Source organism: Trachemys scripta, chromosome 9 (assembly GCF_013100865.1).
Source record: "Trachemys scripta elegans isolate TJP31775 chromosome 9, CAS_Tse_1.0, whole genome shotgun sequence".
Classification (NCBI taxonomy): domain Eukaryota; kingdom Metazoa; phylum Chordata; order Testudines; family Emydidae; genus Trachemys; species Trachemys scripta.
In genome coordinates this window covers 10,184,839-10,210,026 of record NC_048306.1, presented here as the reverse complement: position 1 = coordinate 10,210,026, position 25,188 = coordinate 10,184,839, and the positions used below count along the sequence as shown (strand labels likewise).

The window sequence follows — 25,188 nt, the reverse complement described above, 5'->3', positions numbered from 1 at the left end:
TTTATACCCTCACGTACCAAAGACAAACTCCCATCTTTCATGTCTATACAGTGACTCGAGGTGGGGAGGGGGCAGGATGAGGGTTAAGTAACTACACAGATGTGCCTAAAAAAAAAAACAAAAAAAACCCATCAATCCTAGGCATGAGAAAATGACTTTCTTTTGATAGCCAGACTGAACCAACGTGCACAGCTGGATTTTGTATTTTATGGGCTCAATAAAATATTAGCAGAAGCCATCTTCCTGCACTCACACTCCAGCTCCAGTCCTTTGTGCAACTCGACACTCCCTTTCCAAGTCATGCTGGTGGTGTTTGAGCTGAAGATAAAAACTAGGCCTTCAATCCTGCAGACGGACACCTCCACCGCTGGTAGCTGTTGTTTTAACAAATTAATAGCTGTAGGGCTGGTTTCCGGTCTCACTTAGGGTATGTCTGCACGGCAATAGAGGGGTGACTTCAGCACCCGGATGTATCGGAGCTAGCTTTGCTCTAGCTAGCTTGAATAACAATAACAGTGAAGCCCCAGCAGTATGAGCTAACACACAAGTACATACCCAAGGTCTTGGGCAGGCTTGTATAGATTAAAGCATGTCTATGAATGCTACAATTCCCTCTGATTGCAGTGTAGACATACCCTTAGTGCAGGCTTAGGGCTATTCCCAGTGACCCCCCAAAAGCCACACCTCTGGTGCAGTGTAGACGTCGCCCTTACCGTTTTGTATATCCAGGGTAACTCCAATGGAGTTATTCTGGAGTTACGTTACGTGAGATCAGAAGCTGGCTCTTCTCTTTTTCTCAGGATCCCTAATGCCATTATTCATTTCATTTCATTATTTAAAGAGCAACAGAGGGTCCTGTGGTACCTTTGAGACTAACAGAAGTATTGGGAGCATAGGCTTCCGTGGGGAAGAACCTCACTGCTTCAGATGCAAGAAGAAGTGAGGTTCTTACCCACGAAAGCTTATGCTCCCAATACTTCTGTTAGTCTTAAAGGTGCCACAGGACCCTCTGTTGCTTTTTACAGATTCAGACTAACACGGCTACCCCTCCGATACTATTTCATTATTTAGTTAGCTCTATAACCATGTGTCCCTCTAGGACCCAGTGTCCAAACAGCCAGACCCCTCCCTAATCCCCCCCCAGAGCTTCCCAGTACTCGGTTGCATTGCAGAGACTAAACTTGACCTAATGAGCATATCCAGAAAGGTTTCACTTGCTACCTGCTGAGCCAAGATTAGCTTGAACTATTGACCGTAGCTCTAAACTGTATTGGAAACTTTATGTACATCATAAAATGTAATAATTGCGGTGGTAGCTGCTCCTTTATATTAATTAACGTTGTAAATAGAGCCGTGTAATCTAGTCAGGAGGAATGCCTGGAGTACAAGCGAGATCTCGCCACTGAAAGGTTTAATTGACGCACATGCCTTTTAGGAAAATTTGCTTTTTTTCCTAAGAGGTGTATTTAGCATGTTTAAGGCAGTTTTTTCATCTCTGTGTCTACTTTTGCCTCGTACACCCTTTAGGCTTGAAACGCAATTAGCCCCTTGTGAGGAGAAAGCCATATCAACCACGAGACATTGTTTACCTTCAGTGCCCTCCACACATTTAACAGGGAACTAATAGGACCGTATCCTTTACCAGGTAACCCCGCTCACTTCAATTGGGCTGCACAAGGCCATAGAGCTGAATGCAACCTTTCTAGCTGTACAGTCGTTTGTGTGGTTCAGTGAATAGAGCACACGGATGAGGGGCAGGTGACCTGGATTCCATTTCCAGCTCTGCCCAAGGTGCTTAACCATCAGTTTCCTCAGCCAGAGAAGGGGGATAATGATCTCTGTAAAACAGGTTCCTAGGTATTATTGCAATGCTTCAGATGTCTGTGTTCAAACGGGATACTTTCGACAGCGCATGCCTGGCATTCTGACTAAGCATCCCAACATCAGTGACATTTACTCAATGTTGCAGTGTTACAGCTCAGCCTGAAAAGGACAATAAGGGAAACTTTAATCACAACTTGACTGCTCTCATTGAATATGCTGAATAATACTAATCTGGCACCAAAGGCCCTCTGCAGTTGCCAGCCCAGAATCTGCACGCTTGTCTGATCCTGAGAGACCAACACCTGTGAGGAATGGGCTAGAGATACTTAATCCTGCCTCAGCGCAGAAGGATGGACTAGCTGACCTCTCGAGAACTCTTCCAGCCCTGCATTTCTAAGATTAGGAGGAGTGGCTGTGGAATACCTGTCCCTGCATGGCTCCTTCTCAAGATTAGAACGTCAGTTTGCTGTTGGTGAAGGTGCTTTCTATGATATTGACACCGGTATAGACTGCCAGCTCATTACTGCCCAGGGTCTTAGCCACATAATTCAATTTATCCAACTAGATTCTTACAGAGTGCCCATCACCATGTTATCTGGGAGCCTCAGAAGATTGCAAAGTATATAGATAAAGATGAATTTCTCTCTGAGTTCTCTCCAGTCTGCAGGCACTGGACTTTGTGTGCTTTTATTTTAATTTAATTTAATTTTATATTTGTTAATGTCTTTGTGGGAAGGCTTTTTGAGGTGGGTTTTGTGTTTTGATCTACAGGCTGATGGTCATCCTGGACTCTTCCGGGAGTAATTGCCAGATTCATGCACAAGACACTGGAAGAGTCGTCTCCTACACAGCTGAGTTTCACTCCTGAGGTAGAGAGTTCTGTGGAATCTAGCTATGGTGGGAAGTCATGCTCATGTTGGTCATCAGGTAATCTTGGCCAATCCATTGGAGGACGTTGAAGATGTGGACCCTGTATTCAAGGGGCAGCCAATGAAGAGGCTGGAGCACTAGGGTGTTGTGTTCTCGGTGCCCTGTGATGCTGAGCAGGTGGGTTGCGGTGTTCTTAGCCATCTAGAGTTTTAAAGTGCATAGCTTCATTCCTATGTATAGAGAATTACAATCATCTATCCTGGAGATCACTAATGCAAGGATCACTGTGGCTAAATCTGAGTGGGAATGTAGGGATTCCAGTCTTCTTGTTAGCCTTCGTATGGTAATAACTTTCAGTCATTATCCACCTGGAACTGAACTGGTGGCCTATAGATGAAAAGTTCTCTAGCTGTTACCAATGCGAAAGAAGGACTCCAGCACAGTGCCAAAGAAGTACTCCAGCCCCACGTATTTAAAATGATAGCACCGGACTCTGAAATTAGACACAATGTGTCAAATAATTACCAGCTGTAACTCTGTTTAAATTAGTGGATTCGTATTCTGGATGCAGGGTGACCCTACACAGATTGCAAAAGATATTCCCTATCCACCCCCAAAACACACACACACTTCAGAAACCTTGGTTTTATATTTTCTCCTGCCCTAGACGAATCTCAGCCTAACACCTCGAATAATAAATGTAAGGTGTTGACTGACATTCAGTACTAAGCATTTAGTTATCTCGATGCTTTGTCAAAGGCAGTCTTTGATAAAAGTGTTTTAGGAGTCACACAATGTAATCACTTTGCTGCAGCATTTTACATTGTAGATTCAAATTTCTCTACACATATTTCAATTCAGCATCTTTGGCATTGTCGATATTCCAGTTCCATGGGTGATTTTGAATGTATCAGTTAATATAGCCTCGAAGAGTAATGTCCTGCTCTTTTATAAAGTGAGCCATCCATATGTCTGCTCGACAAGGGAAATTCTCCTAATTGAACTTTTACCCCACAAGTTGGTAGTGTTTCCTGTTTGGTTGATTGTCTCCATATAGCAGTGAAGTCATTTAAAAAAGGTCCAGCCCAGTTTTTGGCCTAAGTAGTATGTCTTTTGGTTATTTGTTCTTCTAGACAGGCCACGTCACCATCAGTCATACTCAAGAATGATGGTTTACTTTCATTACTCACTGACTGTACTGCTTCTGATTCAGTGCTTTCTAACTCAGCAAGATTTTCCTGTGCTAATTTATCTGAATCATTCCTATAAAAGTTGATATCAAAGGACGCGGTCTCAGTGTTAATAAAGTACAAGTACTTTGAAATGGCACGTAATTCTGAGTCTTTAAAAGTGTGCTTTTCAAGGATGTTTATGCTATGTGTGTGCACACAATATGTCTTGGCAGGGGTCATAAAATGATTTATAGACCTATGCCTCTTTGGTTATTTTATGTTCATGACTGTCGGACATATCCGCATGGGGACCAGAACTGTGCTAGCCAGGTTTTAGCCTGGTCACTTTGTAGGTTTCATTGGCACTAGTACACTTACAGCATGGTTTTATCACATGGCTCACAGAAGACCCTATTCCCGTTGCTCACTGAAACTATGCTAGACTTAAATCTAATCTAATCTACGTTTTTATACTGTACTCATCATGGTCATATCTATCTATTGAACTAGCAGGGTTCTGAGCCCAGTGAGAGCAGAGCCAGGCTGATGGCTGGAATTGCAGTGATAAGTTGGTAATTCTGATGGGGTTTCAGTGCGGTGCATGTATTACATAGGTCTTGTACTGGCCCTGTGAATTTCACCCTATTTTTCCAATGGTATGCATGTGAAGTAGGTATGCCGGGATGCATACTCACCTATACACTGCCTATCAGCCCCTATATAGCTATTTGTCACTTTGATTGTTGTATGGTGACGGTTAAAGGAAGAGGGTTGGTCTCACTAAATAGGTTTCTGAGAGAGCCTTTAACAGTTCAGTTAGTTCTGGGAGCTTGGGATTTTTTTAGGATTCATTTGGGTGCTTCGTCTCATCTGCTCACTGAACTATGCATCCACCCGTGCTTCATTTAACATTACACAGCTTGTTTCCCCACCTTGTTCATATTAAGGGTGAGCAACAAAGGAAAAATGGACACTGCGTTAAATGGAAATTTACCTATCCAGGCCAGGAGGGGCACTATGCACTGAAATCTAACCTTTTGTCCCAGCCTATGATCTCCATGGTACTTCCCGCTTCACTGAAGATATCCCAGAACATCACAAATGCCAGAAGACTGATTGCAACCCATGGCATTTGTGATATCTCACAATGCTGCATAATACTGGAATGCCTTTGGAAACAGAAAGTGCCAAGGGCTTTATTTAGTGCACAAAACCCCTGTAAAATAGAGATGACGATACTTATCGTCCTTTGTAAAGTGCTTTTAGCTCTATGGCGGGAGAGCACTATATATGAACTAAGTTATTGTTGTTTAATGTTATAGACTCAGTCTCCATTCTTGCAACTCACCTTTAAGAGGATGCAGCGTTTCCCTTTGATAATACACTTGAAAACATCCCTTCTGTCTTTCTTTTTCTCATGGCATACTCTTTGCTTCTTCTGATCCCTGTTTGGCATGGCTGACATCTTTGTGCACTGTCATTACTTATAATGTTTGTTGCTGTTTGGCTCCCTTCTAGCTCTCCAAATGAGTACAAAGCTCTGGGCTTTCATCCAATTTACTCACAAGTTTATCATTTGCTGACATTGTTTCTCTATAAATAGTTCTAACCTACTGACATTATTGATTCTATTGCCTCTCTTTGCACTAATACTCTTTCTAATGTCTCTAACCCGCTTCGGTTTTTCCTCCTAATAAAAGGCTGAAGTTGCGGGGTTAGAGGTCAAAGAGGTTAAATTGAAAGTGCAAAGGTTCTGAGCTTTGGAATCATTGTGTCTTATATAAGAACCACAACAGTGTTGTCAATAGTGTCACAAATTCCAGCTGTTTAGTCCATAGGAAAACAATCCAGCAAACCAATTTCAGATTAATAACAGATTGTGCAAAACAAGCACAGTATTATTCAATTTTCCTTCTTCTAGGAAGTGTAAGTGGTTTTTTTGTGTGCGAAAATCGACCATATCAGGATCAATGATAGGCTGCTCAGGGCTAGGTTATCTCGGAGGCAGCTTGGTTTTTTCAAAAGGCTAAAAACTGTCTCATCCATGCCTCTTAAAGTGATGTTTGTCCTCAAGCTCACCTAAACTAACAGACCAGAGTTGATATTTACCTGGTAGGTCTTTTGCTTGCAAATTAAATGAAAATTTAATAAGCAATTTTTTCCCTTCAATTCTTTGCCCATCGTAATGAATTGGGGAATGTGGATGTGGACCAGCGCCCGCTAATGGATAGAATCCCAAGCGCCAAAGGGTCTGTTATAACTTCTAGCTAACGACATTCCTCCTTTAGCCCATGTTGAAGGGGTAGGCCCTTCTTGAGTGGGAAGCTCTTAGTTCTAGCCATGCTGACATCAGGAAGTTCCGTGTCTACACGATAAGCTAGGGGTGCAAGTCCCCTGCTCATGTACACATACTTGTGCTTGCTCAATGAGAACTAGGCAGGGCACAAACTCATCTTAAACCTATAGGTACATACTCAGCCTGGCTGCTGTTACCCCACACTACCGGGTCTACACCGTTACTGATACTCAAGTTAGCACGATGCGATTCAGTGCAAGGGCTTGTACACGAGCTGGGGAATCACACCGTTAACTGGTAGCATAGACGTATGTGGCCATGTTTTGCAGTATAGTAACAACCATATCATTCATATGGTACTGAAGGTAGGCACTAATATGTTACAGTAGTGTGAAAAACAAATAACCACAGGGCAAGCAATTAGTCATGGTAAGAACAGGTTATGAGATAGGAAGCAGTCATACTGGGTGGCTGCTCTGCAGCATAAAGATAAGTTAATAGCACAGTGCCCAGGCTTGGTATTAGGTGTATATTTATTAGTGATTTGCTGCAAGAACAACAAGCCGGGATTTTTGCTGATGATGGGAAGTTTTTTTGGGGCTGGCAAAAGCTAGCGCATACTGCTGGGGAACTGCCGATGGAATTAAATGCATTCAGGAGCAAAATGGCAGATAAAATGCACTCTGGATAAATGTAAGGTGCAAATTGACAAATGAGGCATTAATGGGAAAAAGACCTTCCCTGGCCGTGTTCGGAATAGAGACGTTCATTAAAAATAAATCGCTGGGGAATGGAGACATATAAAATGGCTTTAAGAGAAATCCTGTTCCTGCATGATACAGGGGATAAATTGTTCAAGACCAGCTCAGCGACGTGAAAACACAAGGTGACGCCTGTCAAGGTCTCTATAAGCGACCGTGAGTGCGTAATAAGTGCTGCTCGCCCAAGGTAGAGCAGTTTTTGTGTGTGTTTAATTTTAAAAACTGAGTTGAGTGCACCAGAAAGGTCCCCAATTGACAGAAGGCCTCCATGTAGCCAGTGAGCAGCTGTCTCATGGTGCTGGCAGTTCATACTGCCTTCCACTCTGGCTTCCCTGACCTGGAGGAAGCCCTATCTCCAAGGTTGAAGAAGGCAGTTCCTTCTCCTTGCCACCTTTATCATCTCTGCTGTGACTCCTGGGAGTGGCTGGACATGACTGTATGCTACTTAAACTGTGCTATTCCTATTGTGCCCAGGTGCCAGGTCAGCAATGGGAAAAGGAAAACACAACAGGTACTTCTGGAACAGAGAGATATGCACATGGAATCAAAGACTTAGTTAGAGTATCTCAGCGATACTCAAACTGAGGGCTTGCGAGCCGCAAGGGGCTCTTTAATGTGTCTCCTGCAGCTCTTTGCAGCATGTGATATCAAAACACTGTGTAATTTTATTATTAACCAATCGAAATTATTAACCAATCAGGATGCTTTTGCTGTGTGATTAACCAATTGTAGTTGATACAATAAAAATACTTGGCCAGTCATTTTGCTGTGAGACTAATTATATATATATATATAGTAAATCAAACAATGAATTCACACTACTGTGGCTCTTTTGGATAACGTTGGTCGCTAAGTTGGCTCCTGAACTACTGACGTGTGAGTATCACTGATCTATCGCCTTTGCAGAGCAGGAAATCCTACTAAGGGCATGTCTACACTTACTCCGGAGCGATCGATCCAGCGGTGGTCAATTTATCGCGTTGAGCGAGGATGCGATAAATTGACCGCCGAGGGCTCTCCCGTTGACTCCGATACTCCACCGGAGTGAGAAGCGTAGGCGGAGTTGATGGGGGAGTGTCAGCAGTTGACCTACTGCAGTGAAGACACCGCGGTAAGTAGCTCTAAGTACGTCAACTTCAGCTACGCTATTTTTGTAGCTGAAGTTGCGTAATGACTTAGCTTGTCCCCTCCCCCCTAGCATAGACCAGGCCTAAGAGCTGCCCTCCAGACACATACCATTTTCCCAGATGCATCCGGTTCTACAAGGTGCCGAGGGCTGTCTCTCCCAAAGAACCCAGAACTCCGTAATCTTGTAGGATCTAACCCTGCAAGAGCCACACCTTGCAGCAACAGTTCTCTGCAGGGTCACACACGCACGTGTTGTTGTTCACAGTGTTGACTGGATTTTATACTTGGCCAGAGGACCAGTCTCAGGAACGTCTTCCCCCTCCTGCGTCTATCATCAGGGTCTTATTTTCCCCAAAGGAAAATTGACAAAATGAATAGTATGCAAAACAAGAACAGGTTTATTGGACAGACAACAGTTAACAAGGGTAAGAATAACTCAGGTAAGTAGTCTATCCTCCAGGGTAAGCCGTAGCACACTGCAGCACTCTGCCTCTCAGATGGGCATCAGCAGCGACAGCAGCACATGCTACCTCTAAGATGGGCAGCCCCGTGTGACAGACATGCTGACCCTTTTATAACGTACGGTTGCTGGGCAGATTACAGGTCAGGTGACATACCCAGTTTCCTGCCTTAGGGAAAAAAGAACGCCAAAGGTGTAACAGGGGCTGAGAAAGAAGGGCAACCAATATGAATTCCCTGTTGTTGTTAAAGGAATCCAAAGATGGTGTAAGGGAGATAACAGTAAAATAAAATTTATCTCCCTACAACAGCACTAGACTGGGTTGGGTCTAGACTCTGGGAGGATTGGGTGAGGGACGGACTACCACGGAGAATGTGGTATAAATGGATAGCATGGGAGCACTTGTTAGTCAGTGGGCCAAATGCACACACCTGAGATGCTGTGGCTCAAGAATGAACAACAGGGTGCTGCTTTGGGTCTCCCCCAAATCAGTGAAGGGCCTCTGAGGCAGAGCAGGGATTTCACTACAGCATCTGCATGCCTTATGCAACACCCACTGAAGTGAATGGAAGAGCTCCTGTTAACATCACTGGGCGAGCCTTAGTATACATACGTCCCAGGCATCTATCGTAAGTATATATCTGGCCCCCTGTTACCAAACTAGCTGGGCACTTCACAATCTTTAATGTATTTATTCTCCCAACACCCCGGCGAAGTAGGGAAATATGATGTCTATTTTACAGAAGGGGAACTGACGTACAGAGAAACTAAGGCCCAGGTCCTCAAAGGTATTCAGGCACCTAATTCCTATTGATGTCAGTGAGAGTTAGGCTCCTAACTACCATGGAGGATCTGGGCCTAAATGACTTGTTTAAGGGCGCACAGGAAGGCTGTGGAAGAGAGTGGATTTGAAGCCGGGTCTCATAAGTCCCATGCTACTACGCTAGCCACTGGACCATCCTTCTTCACCATAGGTTGTCTTCCCTGCCTCTCACATGGGCATGGGGGCTGGTGCCAGTCTGTGTATCAGCCTACAATAGTGGTACTTTCTGCAGCGTTCTCTTTGATTTGATATGTGGGGGAAAAAACCTACAGCCTTGTACAGTATAAGAACCAAAAAATAAAATACTTAGCTCTGGAGAGCGAAGCTGCAAGAGTAATAAGCCATTAAATACTGCAATCAAAGCAAAATGAAAACCCTCTGCAAAATAAATCATCGGAGATAAGAAAAGATTTCACATTGTTAAAAGTTTATGCTAGCTCTGACTTCAGAAATGTTACCATTAACCTGGGAATTAATCAGAGTTTTTCACTTACTCGTTGTTCTGAACTATAATGAGCCCTTTAACAGTGTAAATAAAAAGATCTAAAGATTCAATAAACTATAATGTCACAAATGGCAATCATCTACCATGTGAGGCTCCGGCATTAAAACGCATCTCACAGCTGGAAACAAACGATTCTGTATAACATTGTAAATAACCTCTAAGCCCACTCTAATTAAACCGAAGCTTCACTTTCTCCTGGGCATTGAATATATGAACCAATTAAGAAAATATCATTTCGTCTCTGCGAGATCTGCACTGTCTCTCCCTCTTTAAAAAAAAAGAAAAAAAACCCACAAAAGGGACCACACTGGTGCACCGAGGCTACAATAATGACACATTTCTGCTTTAAGCAAATTTTGCACCTGTAACCTGCAGAAATATAGCCGTAGCACTTGAAAAATTACTTCAGTGCTGCACAGTGCCATGAAAATTTATCTTTGAGATGATTTTATTGCATGGTTACCCTAGGCAATTAAATCAATAAATCTTAACTGTCAGGAAGGTTGGCCCCGTGCCAGAAATAAATGAAATGCGCGGAATCAGTAAATAAAAGGTTTCTGACAAGTCATTCCAGGAATTATTTAGCAGTTGGGCTTTTTTGTTGTGGTTGCTGCTGCTGTCTCCAGCATTTATTGACAGTCTCTCTGAGAAATGATTATGCTAAAAAAGGGAGGGGAAAGTAGGGATTTTCAGAGTAATCAATGACTCACCCTTAAACACATGCTCACTGCAACTTTGGGGGCTGATAGCGTCAGTGTCGGTGATTCACTAACGCTGGGTTTTGTGCTATAGTCTGCCAGCATTTGGAAATGCAACTCGCATCAATGGGAGTTTTGTGGGCCATTCCATAGCTTTTTAGTATTAACACGGTTGATTTTTTCCCCCATTGATTCTGAGGTGGCTGAATTTGAGATGCTTTGCCTTGGGTCAGTGGAGTCTGGGTGTCACCAGAGGGGATGCGCAGACTGAAAGATTTCAGTTGCACCCATGTAAAACCAGAGTAGTCAATGGAGCTGCATGGGTTTCATGCTGGACGTAACCAAACTCAGAGGGCCGTAGTCTGATTTCACGTGCATTGACAGACATCAGGTGGCATTTCATTAACATCAATGGAGTTATGCCAGTGTGAGGAAGGTTAGAATCTGGCCCATAGTCGCCAAAAGGCCAGCTCAAATGATTAATAGATTCCTAGATTTTTAAGGCCAGAAGGTCCCATCTAGTATGGCCTCCTGAATATCACAGGCCAGATGCTTGCACTTACATTTAAAGTGACAAATAGTAATTGTTACACTGTTTTCAATATACCACAATGCTGTGGTTGGTTGGTTTTTTTAACTGTTTTGGGGTGGTTTTGCTCTGAGGGGATTAGCTAACGGGAACAAAGGCGGTCATGTGAAGGGAAGATGAGAGATTGCGGGATGGGGAGAGGGGTTGGAGATTGCAAGAAAGTCAGGCAGCAGAGGGGAAGGAACTGCAGAAAGCTGTCTGCTGACCTCCTTAGTGTCTGAGACAGAGTTGGCTGAACTTTGGACTTGCCATTCCATGGGAAAGTCTTACATTTTGAAATGTCCCTTTAGCCTGAATCACGAGGAAAAGTCAAAATAGCAACATGACCTTCTCAAAGCACTTCATTTCGACAAAATCAAAGGGCTTCATTTTTGACTTTATCCTTTGAGATGAGATGATTTGACCTTATCAAAACAAAACATTTGAATAATTTTTTTCTTGAAAAATTTCAACAAAATTGATATAGTCCTGTGAAATGTTCAGATTCTGTCAAATCAGCATTTTCTGGTTGACCAGCTCTGGCCTGAAGGTCCTTGCTGCATGAATTAATTTATTCTCCTTCTTTACAGGCAGCATTTGCCCCGTTAATATGTTAAAAACATCTCGATTCCAATGTTGCCTGAATACCCTTGAAGACTATAGGCACTCTGGTGCAGAGGCGCTCTTTGACTTTGTATCCCGCCTCCAGACACTCAGCTCTAGGGACTGTTAGCGAGCGAACCCAACTGATTGTACGGTGACAAGAGTCTTTAGGGTGGAATTCACCCCTTCGCCTAGGTCTAGATTAGAACAGGCCCTGGGCACCAATTAAGTCCAAGCCTGAGCAGTCATGGCATTTATGAATGTGCCAACTGAATGCATTTCCTTCCATACGCTAAGGGTCCTCAGACTTTTTCACAGCACAACCATGGCTCATGGCCATCTCCCCTCCCACTCACAACTGTGTAGCCTGCACCCTCCCATGTGGCAATTGGATGACATCCCTGTTGCAAGCGCCATTGCTTATATAGCAATCTGATAGCAGAAAGGTATTTAAGGGCTTCCCAAATGTTGTTTAAAGCTCTGGGCTTCAGTAGAAGTGAACAGGTGCTTGGGTCATTGTGCATCCTTAGGGAGAGAGGCTGCCTCTTGGTTAGTCGGCCTCCCAAATCACAAAAGGCATTGTAGACCTGATCGTTACACTTGTCTGATTGATTTGCAGCCACTTTGAGGTGCAGCTAGAGCCTTTTGTAACACTTATTGGCAAGCATCTCCCCATTGCAGATAATTCCCTGCCAGCCTATCCTGAACACATAGGTGATTGCTGTTAAATTAATGGCTTGAAGCACAATAAGAGCCTTTTTATTTAGTTACTGCTTGAGAGGCAGTTAATGCAGAGTTGCCAAAACGCTAGTGCAGTTTTTTCTCTGTGCGATACCATTCTAAGGGGGAAATTCATCCTGTGATGAAGGCTCACACGAGGGTCTATGCACCACTTAATTCTCACGTTAAGGGCAGTGGGGCAGAGCGCAGCATTTGGCCCTGGATGATAATGGCCACACGATTTCAAAGCCCGTGCCACCCCAGAAAGAAATCTAAGTACTCAACACCCAGAGATAGCGTTGATCTAACGTTCAACATTACCTTCCCATATGGGCAGTGTGCTTTACACATTTACCTTACCGATAGTAAACTCCTTCCAACTTCAGGGACGCTGTCGGGGGAAAAAATGTACTGAAAATCCCCACACATGCCCTTTTTAAAAGTCAGGGTGATTTTTAAATTCATTTTGAAATGCAGCGGCTAAGAGAAATCCCTTTCCAGCACTTGGACCCATCACTGTAATATTGGCTTCTTGGGCTAATCAGGCGGTTCTCTAAGACTTCAGTGAAATGGTTCAGATTGCTTTTTCTTCTCCCTCCTTCCCTCTTTGGGCTATGGAAAGAGGCTACCGGACCTTTCGGATGTAGTGGTTTTGTCATGCTCTGTGTCTTCCCCTCTGTCAGCTATATACCACAGCTTTCTAGCTGTAGCCAGCAGCCTACAGCCCAGCTGTAACTCAACTTTGTTCATGCATCTTTGTTGGTTGCAAAAATGTGTGTGTGTGTGTCTTACTCTATCTAAGTATTTGCATGGCCCATATCAACCTAGTCCTTACGCACCTCCTGGTCATTGGATTTTATCCTCACGGCGCCCTGTGAAGTAGGGCTGGACCATCCTCCTCTTACTGCTGGGGAACAGAGCAACATACGTGACGTGCCACGACAGGTGTGCAGAGCTACATGCCTCTCTAAGATGCTGACCCCGGGGGCTGCTATACATCCATAGCTTTCATTGAAGCCAATGGGAATTTGGAAGCTCAGCACTTCTCAGGAGCAGGCGCCAATTCTAGCCTGTTACGGGCAACAGCAACGCGCTCTAATGGCACTTTCAGCGCAGCACCAGTGGGCATGATGATGCCGGCTCGAAAACTCATGGAAGTCAATGAACTTTGGCCCAGGCTCTGTGACTGGGATATTGAGGCACTCTTCTTGTGCCAGCCCTGGTTTTTTTTCCCTCCGGAAACATATTTGTGGCTGAAGCAAGGAAGCCCAACCCATCTTTTGCTGCACTTACAGGGAGCTTGGTGAGCCCGCCATAGGGCACGCTTTCATTTCGAGATGGGCTGCTTTGGAAAGCCAACTCTTCCAGAAACCCAGCCATGAGATGGGGCGGGGGGCGGGGAAGGTCCTTGGCATTGTGGGGCTTTACATAGGTAGTGGCTATTGGAATAATGATGCCTTTTTAGTGGGCACTTTGCCCTCCCTGCCTGAGTCGTTCAGTGGCACCAACAATGAAATACAACTTGGGTTTATATGGAGTCATTCATCATTCATACGCAAGGATCACAGAACATTTCACAGCCAATTACAAGTACATGCAGAGAATGACAGGAGCTGACTACTCTAAGTTGATTCTCATGGTAGTTTCTGTGCCTGCCAGCGTGTTACTGGCTGGGTGAATTGTACAGGCAGCATTAGACTGGTTCACTCAGCCTATATGATCAAGCAGAGGGATGTCTCGACAGTTTCCTGGGAATATCTTCTCTGGATTCTTGACCACAGCTTTGGCAGAACCAAGGAAGAGACCGCTCCAGAGAATCTATCCCAGTTTTCCCACTGAGTCCAGGGTAGGAATTTGGGAGATGAGACAGTATGTTATGGATACCCATGCAGCACAAGCAAGATCAATAAAACTGATAAATCTATAACCCAGTTTAACTGGTCTGCTAAGCTGCACCGATGGCTGTCGCCAAAGTGGTGCAAAGAAGCTGGAGAATACCGGTGAAGTTGGCCCAGTGTGTCCAGTATTACATTACTACCAGATTCAACCACTAATTCCATTCTTTTCATTAACTTTAATAGTGCAGGCACATTTCTAAAATCACCTGTATTCTGACCCAGTGCTGACCTCCCATCGACTTCCCCCCACAGGAGCTCCCGGCAGGGGAAGAAGTAACCTGCCAAGGGTAGGAGCTGGAATCATTCCCAAACCTCCCCTCTTCAGAGCATGAACTCCACAGTGGCCAGAGAGGGGCCTCAGAGTTTTTTAGCCTTCTAATTCTTCCCTGGTGGCCATTCTCTGCGTTAGACTCTGTCTTGTGGACTACGCAGCCACATCATGTCCTACTTAAAAATCTCCAGAGAGCTTTTTCAGCTCTTTTGACCTGCTATTCTTGGCACTGAATCCTTGGGCTATTTTGAAATGAGGCTATAAAGCCTGGCGTTTCCGGGTCTGGGCCAGGCCTAGTGAGCCCCTGGGATGAAACTCACCCCTGTGCAGAAGGCCAGTACATTTAAGTGCACCATTAAATTTGTGCTTAAGCCCTGTGCTGGTTGTCAGCAAATTTTGAAACTCATTTCTTTTCAGACTGGTTCCTTAGCCATTTAGGATTGGGTTGGGGTAGACAGAATCCTTTCCCACCATCTTGCGGATGTTCCCGGGAGGGTGTGCCACACTCCTTATTTTGCCAGAAATGGCATCAGCAAAATGTAGTTCCACAATATTGAATCACTTTAGTTCTGCATAACGACTCAAATGAATTCTTTAAAAATTAAAAACAATGAAAACTCTCCTGCAAACTGTGCTTACCAGAACTCACACTTATTGTATCCCGGGAGAGGAATGAGAAAATAGCTTAATGCAGAATAATTTATAGCTATAAAATGGGTTACATTTTCATAAAAATTTTATTTTACTGTTTTTTTTAAATAATTCAATGCACTGGCAGTATAATTAACCCCTCTATGAGAGACACAAATGTACCAGTTCAACCAATATTATTTATATAGAGACATTGTGTTTAAAAACAACAAAAGTACATTTAAAATGTTTGTACATAAAGTATTACTGTTATTTAAGAAGGAACAAAATGTAAACAAAATGCATAATTGTGCAACACATTGGAAATACAAAGCAAAACAGGCAGGATACAATTTTATACATATAAAGCAAAAGAAATCAAACCTTTATAACTATACAACATTTCAGTAATTGCTTGACATTTTAACAGTTACCTTGGTCTGTACAAAACATCTTAACTTATACGTAAAACTTTACAAGAATAACATGCTTGTTGAGAACAAAGACACCTTGTGGGATTGCAGGGATTATGGATATGATATTTGCACACACACAAAGAAGGCTAGTTCAATAGTAAATCAAAAGTAAGAATGCAAGCTAAAGGGGTATTTAGTAAATTACAATCTAATTTCAATGGCTAATTGAGAAGAACATCAAGGTAGAAGTTAAATCTGACTTTGGTAGGAAGACCAAGAGGTCTTCATGATGTCATAATGGCCAGTAACCAGAACAGAGGGTATATAAATGTTCCTGATATTTTGGTTACTTCTACACATACAAAAAAATCCCACCCAAAACAAACAAAAAAACCCCAACAAACACAAAAGACAAATTTGAGCGTTTTGCCACAATAGTCAGAGATGGAGGTGAAAAATCACACATTTTTCTAGACTAATCCCAACACTAGCAGGTAAAAAACAAGACACGTAGAAAGAACAAACATCCCTTTAGTTTGCCATTATTACTTTTCCCATACTTTAGTCATTTTATTCAGTTTTTCAGCAACCAGAAAACTTAATCTGAACTGTACCATTTTAAAAACAATGGGCGTGGGATTGCTACAGCTAAAGTCAAAACACAACCCAAAAGATGGCTTATAGTTAAAACAAAACTAACCAGATCTTTAAATCTGTTTTCAAACTTTGCAATGATATGTCCTAGGCCTCATGAACATTGATTTTTTTTTTCTTAAAAGAGCATTTCAGATTCAGTAGAAGATATGCAATCCAGAGATGCCACAAAAATACATGAAGGAATAAAATATACAATAGTCTGTGGAATTACTGGGACTGTCAGTTTGGATAAAATGGACATCGAGTTTATGAGTGTCCTCACATGACATATATGGCTAAAATTAAACTCCTGATTGCATCCGAGTAACTTATTTAGGGCCTAATTCTGCCATCCAAATGCTGAGCAGTAATTTAGTCTGCTTGTAGTTAGCTCCACTGATGTAATTGGAACTAATTGTGGATTAAAGTGCTCAGTGTAAGTAAGAATTGCAGAATCGGGCCCTTCATAAATATTTTCAATCGTTTTTAACTATACAAAACTCATTTGGCTTAGAAAATACACTTCAACCCTCTGCAATGCCTTTGAGCAGGAGTAACAGATTCCATCTTTATACTGCGAGGATTTCTGAGACATCTGAATGTATTTGCCATTTTTCTATGTAAGCTAATGCTGATGCCAGTAAATATTTAAAGTGAGGGGGAATGAAATTGCATCTTGCATTTTAGCTCAAAACAAAACACTCTGCAGGACTAGACTGCAGGCAGAAATTCACCTCCGATTCTTTTAGCAGCGATTATCGGCTGCTCAAAATAGTTTAACAGCTTGTGTATATATTTGCAAAGCTGCACTTCGTTCATACAGCACAGGCTGTACAACTAGACAGGCCCAGTTCAGGCTGTGTAAATCAGTTCTGCCATCAATGCAGCTACCTGGACGGAAGGCATCTGGGGATGTGGCTGATAATTTTCAGAAACCTACAATTGTTGTTCACTTCCTATGTAAAAATCAGCGGGGGAAGCGCAGAGTGAAAACCGTAACGACATCAGACAAAATGTAGTACGGCCCTAGCTGTTGAGTTATTCTCGGTTTGGATGATACTTCTTCCAGACTGTGTGGCCTAATGCAGCTTTACAAAGTACTCTAGATTTCATTGCTTTGCCAAGTCCATTTCCTTACAGACAAAACACAATCGCTTCATTAGCATGGTCAATAAACAAGAAGCGTGATGATAAAGCTTTAGGAGTTAACCTGCACAGAGATATGTTGGCCAAAAATAAAAAAAGATTTGGGTTTATGGGCCAGATCCTCAGCCTGTGTATATTGGAATAGCTCCATTGAAGTCAATAGAGCTGCACCAACTTGGATCAGGTGAGGATCTTGTATTCTGGTTTTCATGAACAACAGAAAGTGTTTGCTGTTGCCAGCTAGTCAGTTCATTGAAAAATTTTGGAGTAAATGCATCCTGCCAGTAGGTCAAATCCCTGCTGATCTACCTCGAACTTATATCCCACTGAAGTCAAAGTTCTTTGACCTAAGTAGGGGCTGAGTACGTTTATGGGCTGGTCGCAAATAAAGTCTCCTTACAGATCCACCAGTGTAAATCCAGAGGGAACCAAAGTGAACTCAGTGCGTCAGATCCTAAGGTATAGTGAAAATTGGTGGTAGCTCCGCTGATTCACAGTGCTTCTATAGCCTGGGAAATTTCCCCAAATCTGGGAATTTTTGAGTAAAATGTTTGAATGAAAATTCCCAATTTGAAACATTTTACTCACAAATTCCCAGGTTTGGGGCAATTTCCCAGGCTATAGAAGCACTGTAAAAAACTTTATCTGGGAATTTTTCACCAGATTTGGGAAATTTGTAGTGCTAGGTTGGGAAAAGTTGGCATCATGATATAGAAGCTCTGCCGCTGAAGTAACTGATTTAAACTAGTTGAGGGTCTGGTACAATGAGCCCAATGTTGATCTCAATCACTCCATTATTAAGTGTAAAATAAGACCAGAATTTGGACCAGTGAATTCCACTGAAGTCATTTGAGTTGCTCTAGATGCCACTGGTGTTGGTCAGAGAACCATTTGGCCCCCAGTATGTAATGTGGGTTTTAGCCCTAAATTATTAGTAACATTTCCCTAAGTATTTTTTATAATGAAACTCATTTAGGAGCCTGATTCTCTGACTGATACGGCTCTAAATCAGGAGTAACTCCATTTAGGTCAATGAAGTTCCACCAGTGCAAAGCTGTTGCTATGGCGAGTAGAATTAAGCCCAATACGGGAAGTAGAGGGAATTTGCATATAGTGGAACTCAGATTACAGTGAAGTAGAATTAAAGACCCGAACTGGTTCACACACAAATCTTGCTCATCTTGCTCATTGGTTAATATCACTGAAAGGGTTCAAGTACCCTCATCATCTGCAGCTGCTCCATAGTCTGGGGGAGGGGTGAGGCTGGGGGTGGGGCTTCTTCATCTACCTATGCCAGAGGTACCCAGGCCACAGACTGCTATGTGGGCTGGTTTCTGGGTCCCTGGACTCAGTCCTTGGTGAAGTTCTGTGGGGGAAAAAATGACCTTGCTACAAGAAAGTGACTGTAATGACAGTGTTAGTGCACTGTGTCACGGAGCCACACAGTAAGGCAGGTTAATACATCAGACCAGCTTGTGGTGCACAAGGCCTTCTCATGACATAATATCACAGCCAACATGTTTCATCAGGCATAGCAATAATAATAAATCCCCTTTTCAAGGATGTACAAACAGGTCCAATTCAGTCCAATTCACACTCATGAAGTCACCCCTTCTTCAGTAGGTTTCCAATTTCATTAAACAGTGCTTCACATTTCTACCATGAGGAACATGTAACAGAGCTGCCATACATATTTCTATGTACCCTCTGATTCCAAGGACAAGTCATCTTCATGGTATTTCTCATAAACTATCTTCTGACACAGTAAGGTTCTCATCTAGAACCAGGTTTAGTCCATAACTCCTTTTGTTTGAAACGGCACTCATTTCTGCCAGTGTTAACCTGTTGCGTCACATGCTGCGTGAGAGCCAAATCAGGCCCTTTGACTTCAATGGATTTAAACTGGTGCGAGATGAGAATCGGGCATGTTGTTATCAGAAGACCTCCCCCAAAATAAATCAAACCGCTCTGAAAAGTGCTAGCTAAATAAAGCTGTCAAGAGTAAAACTTGGAGACAGGCTGTGTAACAGACCTCCAGAAACATGACTATAACTGAACTTTAACCAGGGGAAAACATTGGTTGCTCTGAGCACTTAGCCTATATATTATTAGACAATACAAAATGCCTGGATATGTTTTTGTGTCTATGGGTCTTCTTATTTATTATTTGTATTATCATAGCGCCTAGGAACCTCAGTCAAGGACCAGGACCCCAATTGTGCTAGACACTGTACAAAAACTGGACAAAACCAGGTTTTCTGTTACGGAAGTGTAGGAGGTCAGGAAATGGACCCCTTCCAGTACTAACATGATTTATCTTATTTATTTGCCTTTATAAAAATCACCTCTAGAGGGCACACATTTGACCATTAAATGCTACATAAAGTAAAATGTGCAAATGGTGCAAGGATGGTGGAGGATGGTGGAGTGGCCCTTATTTTTAAAACTTTCTTGCAATCTTTCCTTCTCCAAAATGCTCACCGAAATACAATAATATTAGGCAGACTTTCTAGCAATTCAAAAGCCCTTTCATGTTCTATAACAGCACCTCAGTGGGTGGGGCCTGCACAGCTAGATGATACGCACACAATATGTTTAATGTGCAGTATTATGGGTGTATTGAGACTTTTTTTGCCTTCCTCAGACGTGTCAGGCCCTGGTCACTGCTCGAGGAAGGATACTGGATGGCCTGATGGTCTGAGCAAGCACAGCAAATACTCCCTATGGTATGTTGATGGAATATGCATATAAGACCTGATCCTGCACTATGAAAGTCAATGGGAGCTTTGCCATTGATTTCAATGAATGCAGGATCAAGCCCATGCAGATGCCGTTGCTTTCTACTGTACTTCAGTTTGCTTGGGACAAGAGAATGGTGCACATTATCTGACTGGGAGTAAGGGCCCTTTTCTACAGAGGGACACATTAATATCCCCACTACCACATAAAAGTAATGCGTCATCCAGGAAGCTCACTGCTCACTTCCTTGTAATCGAACTTTTCTTACATCTCCAAACATTTATTAAAAGGTCCCATTGTTGCAACTGAGCCTTTCAGCCTTTTAAGCTTGCTTTCCCTGAAATAATAATTTGTTAAAAAAAATAGAATTAAATACCCACAAAAACAACATGACAAAAATATTTCCATCGAAGTAGCTAAAAGTTGGTCAAAAAGTTTTTAGGGAAGAATAATTTAGAAGCATCCCAGAAATTAATTCTAGCTAAAGGTTCAGAGTTAGCATTTTATGTACTAAACGAGGATGCCGATCATTTTGTTTCATAAGAAGGAACCAAAGCCCTTGACCTTGAGTCTTTTTAAAGACAACAGACCTCCCCTATCTTTCCAATGAGGTCATCTATAAATAAAACAATCAGTATTTACACACTGAGCTTATTAAGTGATCAAGAGTCCAAAGGCCATGCAACAACAAGAAGAGGGCAAAATTCAACTCTGAGAAACATGCCTGGAAGGATGCCACCAAATGCTAGCAATAAAATGACAAGCTCAACTAGAAAAAAATAAAAATCCAGATTTTTAAAAAAAAATTTAAATAAGCAAAGCTAAAAAAGTATGAACAGTGGACCAAATCCTGCAATTTGTAATCGGGTCCATACTTTCCCTACTTGCAAAGGAAGTTTTCTTGAGTGAGAAGTGCCCTAGAAAAAGCTAGCCCTATATTTCAGGCTAGCAACTGATGGGACCATATGAGGCATATGGTAGCTCTCCTAAGCTTTCCTCTCAAGGACATCTACTACTATGGACCTCAGTTCCTTATTGAACATCATGTGGCTGGAGATACATACTGTTCTCAGAGTAGGTACAAGGCCATACACACCATTTAAGACCAATGAAGCCCACAACAAGGTGTAAGAACCTTGCTCAAGCACTTTGGACTTTGCTGCACTGTCATTTAGTGCTGATGGATCCCCAATATTTTAGACGTTAGTCCTTAGCGTGTGTGTTCCCTTTATCATAGTGCTACGCATACTGATCTACACATCATTTAACAGGCCACCTCTTGCAATGTTATCATGAGTCTTGCAATATTTGGTGTCTTTCTGAAAACCCAGCTGCAGGTATCAGGAAATTGCATGAGCATCCCAGCTTTCATTTAAAAAAAAGGATATTTCTAGTTTTCATGGTTATGGAGGAAAGCTTGAAAACATGACTTGAATGTTGCTTAAAGACTCAGCAATGATAAGACAAATAAAAGGAACACAAAATATGCTGTGAAAAAAACCTCATGATTTTGAAGACAGCCTCATAATTTTGGGGGCCTCACACATGATCTTTGAATGCCTGAGGTTGGCATTTCTGACAGCGTGACAGAGAAAAAGCCCAAGCAGATACCTCCTCATACATCAAAATGCTTCCCCTTCAAAACAAGCAAACAATTTCATTCAATGAAATCTACGTAAAATAATAATTTCAAGAGTAAAATTACTCCATGAAGATGCCATGTTACAATTTGAAAGGTGATGAATATAGTGCCTATAAAAGTGCAATAATCCTTAATAACTAACTCAAAAGAAGCATCATCCCCAAGGATAAGAAGGTAATTCACTCTCCATATTTAATTTGTTTCTAAGCTGCTTTTGAAACAAGACCGCTAAATAGTATGTTGGCTTGTGATCCTAGGCTTGACTGCTGGACTTATTATAATCGTACCATTGATTCAACATACATTTCAAACTAAGTCACAGGAGGTAAAATCAGGTGGGCTAACTCTCTAAGCTGTCTAGGTAAAGGAGATGTGAATGTATGTTAAATTTTGAGATAGGCGTCTGTTTACTACAAGCAACAAGGGAAAGATAATACCCTGACTCGGGGAGGGTAGCTGACTCTTTGAACAGTCATGTCTCTGAAGATTGTATTTCAAGACGTATATATATCCTTCGTAAATCCATGGCAGGCTAGGATTTCAGTCTACGTTAAAATAAGAAGGGATAACAATGTTCTTAATTAGGCGGAATAGTTAGTCAATCCAATAAGAGAGGCCTTACAAAGAGAATGGAAAACTTAGGTCACAACCAACCTATCAATACTTCAGTTATCAGAAACACTTACGCTCATTTGTTAAAAAAAAGGTGCATGTTTGAAAAATTACCTTCTTTTTATGTTTATGGAGGGTTCTTGCTATCCTGGTTTTATTCATTAGAGAAAGGGGCCAGAATCAGCATGATAAGTTCTTTTGGATTCATGTTTCAGCCATGTTAATGAACCCCTCAAAGAACAGATAAGGGCACGTTTACTGTAGTAACAGGAATGTGAAAATAAGCCAGGATATGTATGTTCTGTCCTTTATAGACTACCCTATCAGCATGATTTATCTAATGAAATACTTCCCACCCTGGCTACATTTACAAGACCTTGCTGTGGAACTTATAGAATTTTTAAAGGTATTTATTAATAGGAGCTAATACACAATTGTTTAAAAAGAGAAGTTTATCTTAAAATATGGATTGGGCACAATCCTTATTGGAAATGTGCAAGGCCTGTTTTAAAAACCTAGCCGTCTGAACCTTTTAAATGCAAATTTGTCCTGGTCACAATCCAGTGAGTAGAATCTAATATCTTGCCCGATTAAAGGATATACAGGCTTATATATCAAAAGGCAATTACAATTAAATAATGTCTGGATGATACTTAATACACCTGTCGTGTTATTTCAGTGAGATGTGACACAGAATGATATTTACATTGCCGGGAGGGTTTTTTTTTTGTTTATATAAATGAAATTTACAGTTTGATAAGGTGTGCCGGCATTACATCAAGAATGATATGAGGCCATTTAAAGTCTTGTGAATTACCGATATAAATTCATTTTGTTTTGTTTCATGCACCATTGCTTCCTGCAGGGCTGCCACGAGAGCAGCGCAGCTTAGAAGAAAAAGAATGAGTGAATGAAATGGTCTCATTTATTCAAGATTGCTTTGAAATTTTCTCTGAATTGTCTCATGATTATGCATGCGTTAAAGGAATGGTCAAAATAGGACAGCGTGGTTAAATAAAAATGGAACTTGGAAAATGGGTAATTTGGAGAATAGGGAGACTGAAGTATTCATGACCATTATGAAGCAAATATGTTGCTTTTGGGTAAATCTAGTGATTTCCTTTAATTTTTCATTGTTTTCAAGAAAGTAAGATAATACTGTCTGCTTCTAAAGCTTTGAAATCAACAAAACAGGTGTAAATTAATGCCACAGGGCGTTAGAAGTGCCTCAGCAGCAGTCAGTTAAATTACTAGCGAATCTCATCAAGAATCCATACTTTCACATACAATATCAGTGTTTATAATGTAGCACTCCTGTTAAGACGTGCTGTCACTGAGTCGCTATGCAAGAGGAGAATCTTTTGCCAAGAAAAATCATGGAGGAATATTTGCTTGAGACCAAACAGTAGGACTGAAAGAAAATTCACCGATGGAGTACATGAATGGTAGCTAAGACTATGAAAGCTAACATTTTGAAATTGCCTAATGAACTGCCTTGTTCTGCCCACTTAAACTGTTAAGCCAACAATAAACAGAAAAGAATATCAAAACCTCATTGCGTAGTGTGGCATCTTTCTTTAATCATTCCTCCCAATCTTTTATCTCTTAACGCCTTTGGTGATTTTACGCTACATACCTATAAGATGTCCAGAGTCCTTTTTTAGAGATCAGGCCTATATAAAGTAGGAAATCTTAGCAATAAACAGTTGCAGGTAACGATGCCAGAACTAAGCAGTGAACAGCTTGGCTTGGGTTCAGAGGACAATTCTGAGTGAATGGCTATAACTTCTGCTAATTTATTTCAGAAGAGAATTTTTGTATATACCCTCATATATTTAAGACGTTTTGTACTATTTCTCAGGAATCCATATCTTCTCAAAGTGCTTTTTTTATTTTCACTTGAAGGCAGTGTCGACTTAAAACAATACTGCAGGGAATGTACCGTTCCATAAAGCACATAAGGATAGCAGGATCCAGGAGACGCAAGGCATAGAAATTGTCAAAAATGATTAGATGGTACAACACATACTGCTCTTGAGTCATAAGTTCCATTTATGGTGACTTCTACTTCCAATAGATAAGATATCAAAAAAGGCAATAAAAATGAAGTTACATGAATCAAGTTCCAGAAATGAGCGGAGTTCCACCAGTGATCGTCTGTGCGCTGGTAGAGGTAGACCGATGGGGATGTTATGAAGAGGGCAGCAGTCACTACAACAAATGCGCCTCCATGCGGAGCCAGTGAAGTCCTTGTCGAACGTAACGGACCAGACTGGTCATACTGCTGTGTTGTGTTAATGGTCCCATGACTGAGTCCAGGTCTACAAAGAACTCTGTAACACAGGAAATGGAGTCATTGTTTCAGGTAACTGCGCAGAAATACATTAATTAACGATTATTTCATGCTCAGTGGTTATGAAGCAACTAGTGAGTTCTCAGAAGTTCAGGAACCTGCAGACCCAGCATACATGAGTGATTCTTGATACGATATCTCAGGCTAATGGGGGCTGCGGGAAGTGGCATGGGCCGAGGGATGAGCTGGCCGCCCTTCCCACAGCCCCCACTGGCCTGGAGCAGCGAACCACGGCCAGTGGGAGCTGCGATCGGCTGAACCTGCGGATGTGGCAGGTAAACAAACTGGCCCGACCAGCCAGGGGCTTTCCCTGACCAAGCGGCGGACCGACTTTGAGAACCACTGTCCTACAGCATGTGTGACCCCCTTATGTTTAACGATCTAATTCTCAATTGCCCACTTCATTTGAAGTGATTT

At 42.1% G+C, this 25,188-nt stretch overlaps 1 protein-coding gene across 1 annotated transcript in view; it reads right to left on the bottom strand.

The window, feature by feature from the left end:
* Positions 1 to 15,474: 15,474 nt before the first annotated feature.
* Positions 15,475 to 25,188, bottom strand: part of AFF2 (AF4/FMR2 family member 2) — a gene marked incomplete in the record, with an annotated part of 408,588 nt that continues 398,874 nt past the window's right edge. The window contains 1 exon segment of the mRNA XM_034781192.1: positions 15,475 to 24,751. Within this exon segment, the coding sequence (XP_034637083.1) occupies positions 24,630 to 24,751 (122 nt within the window).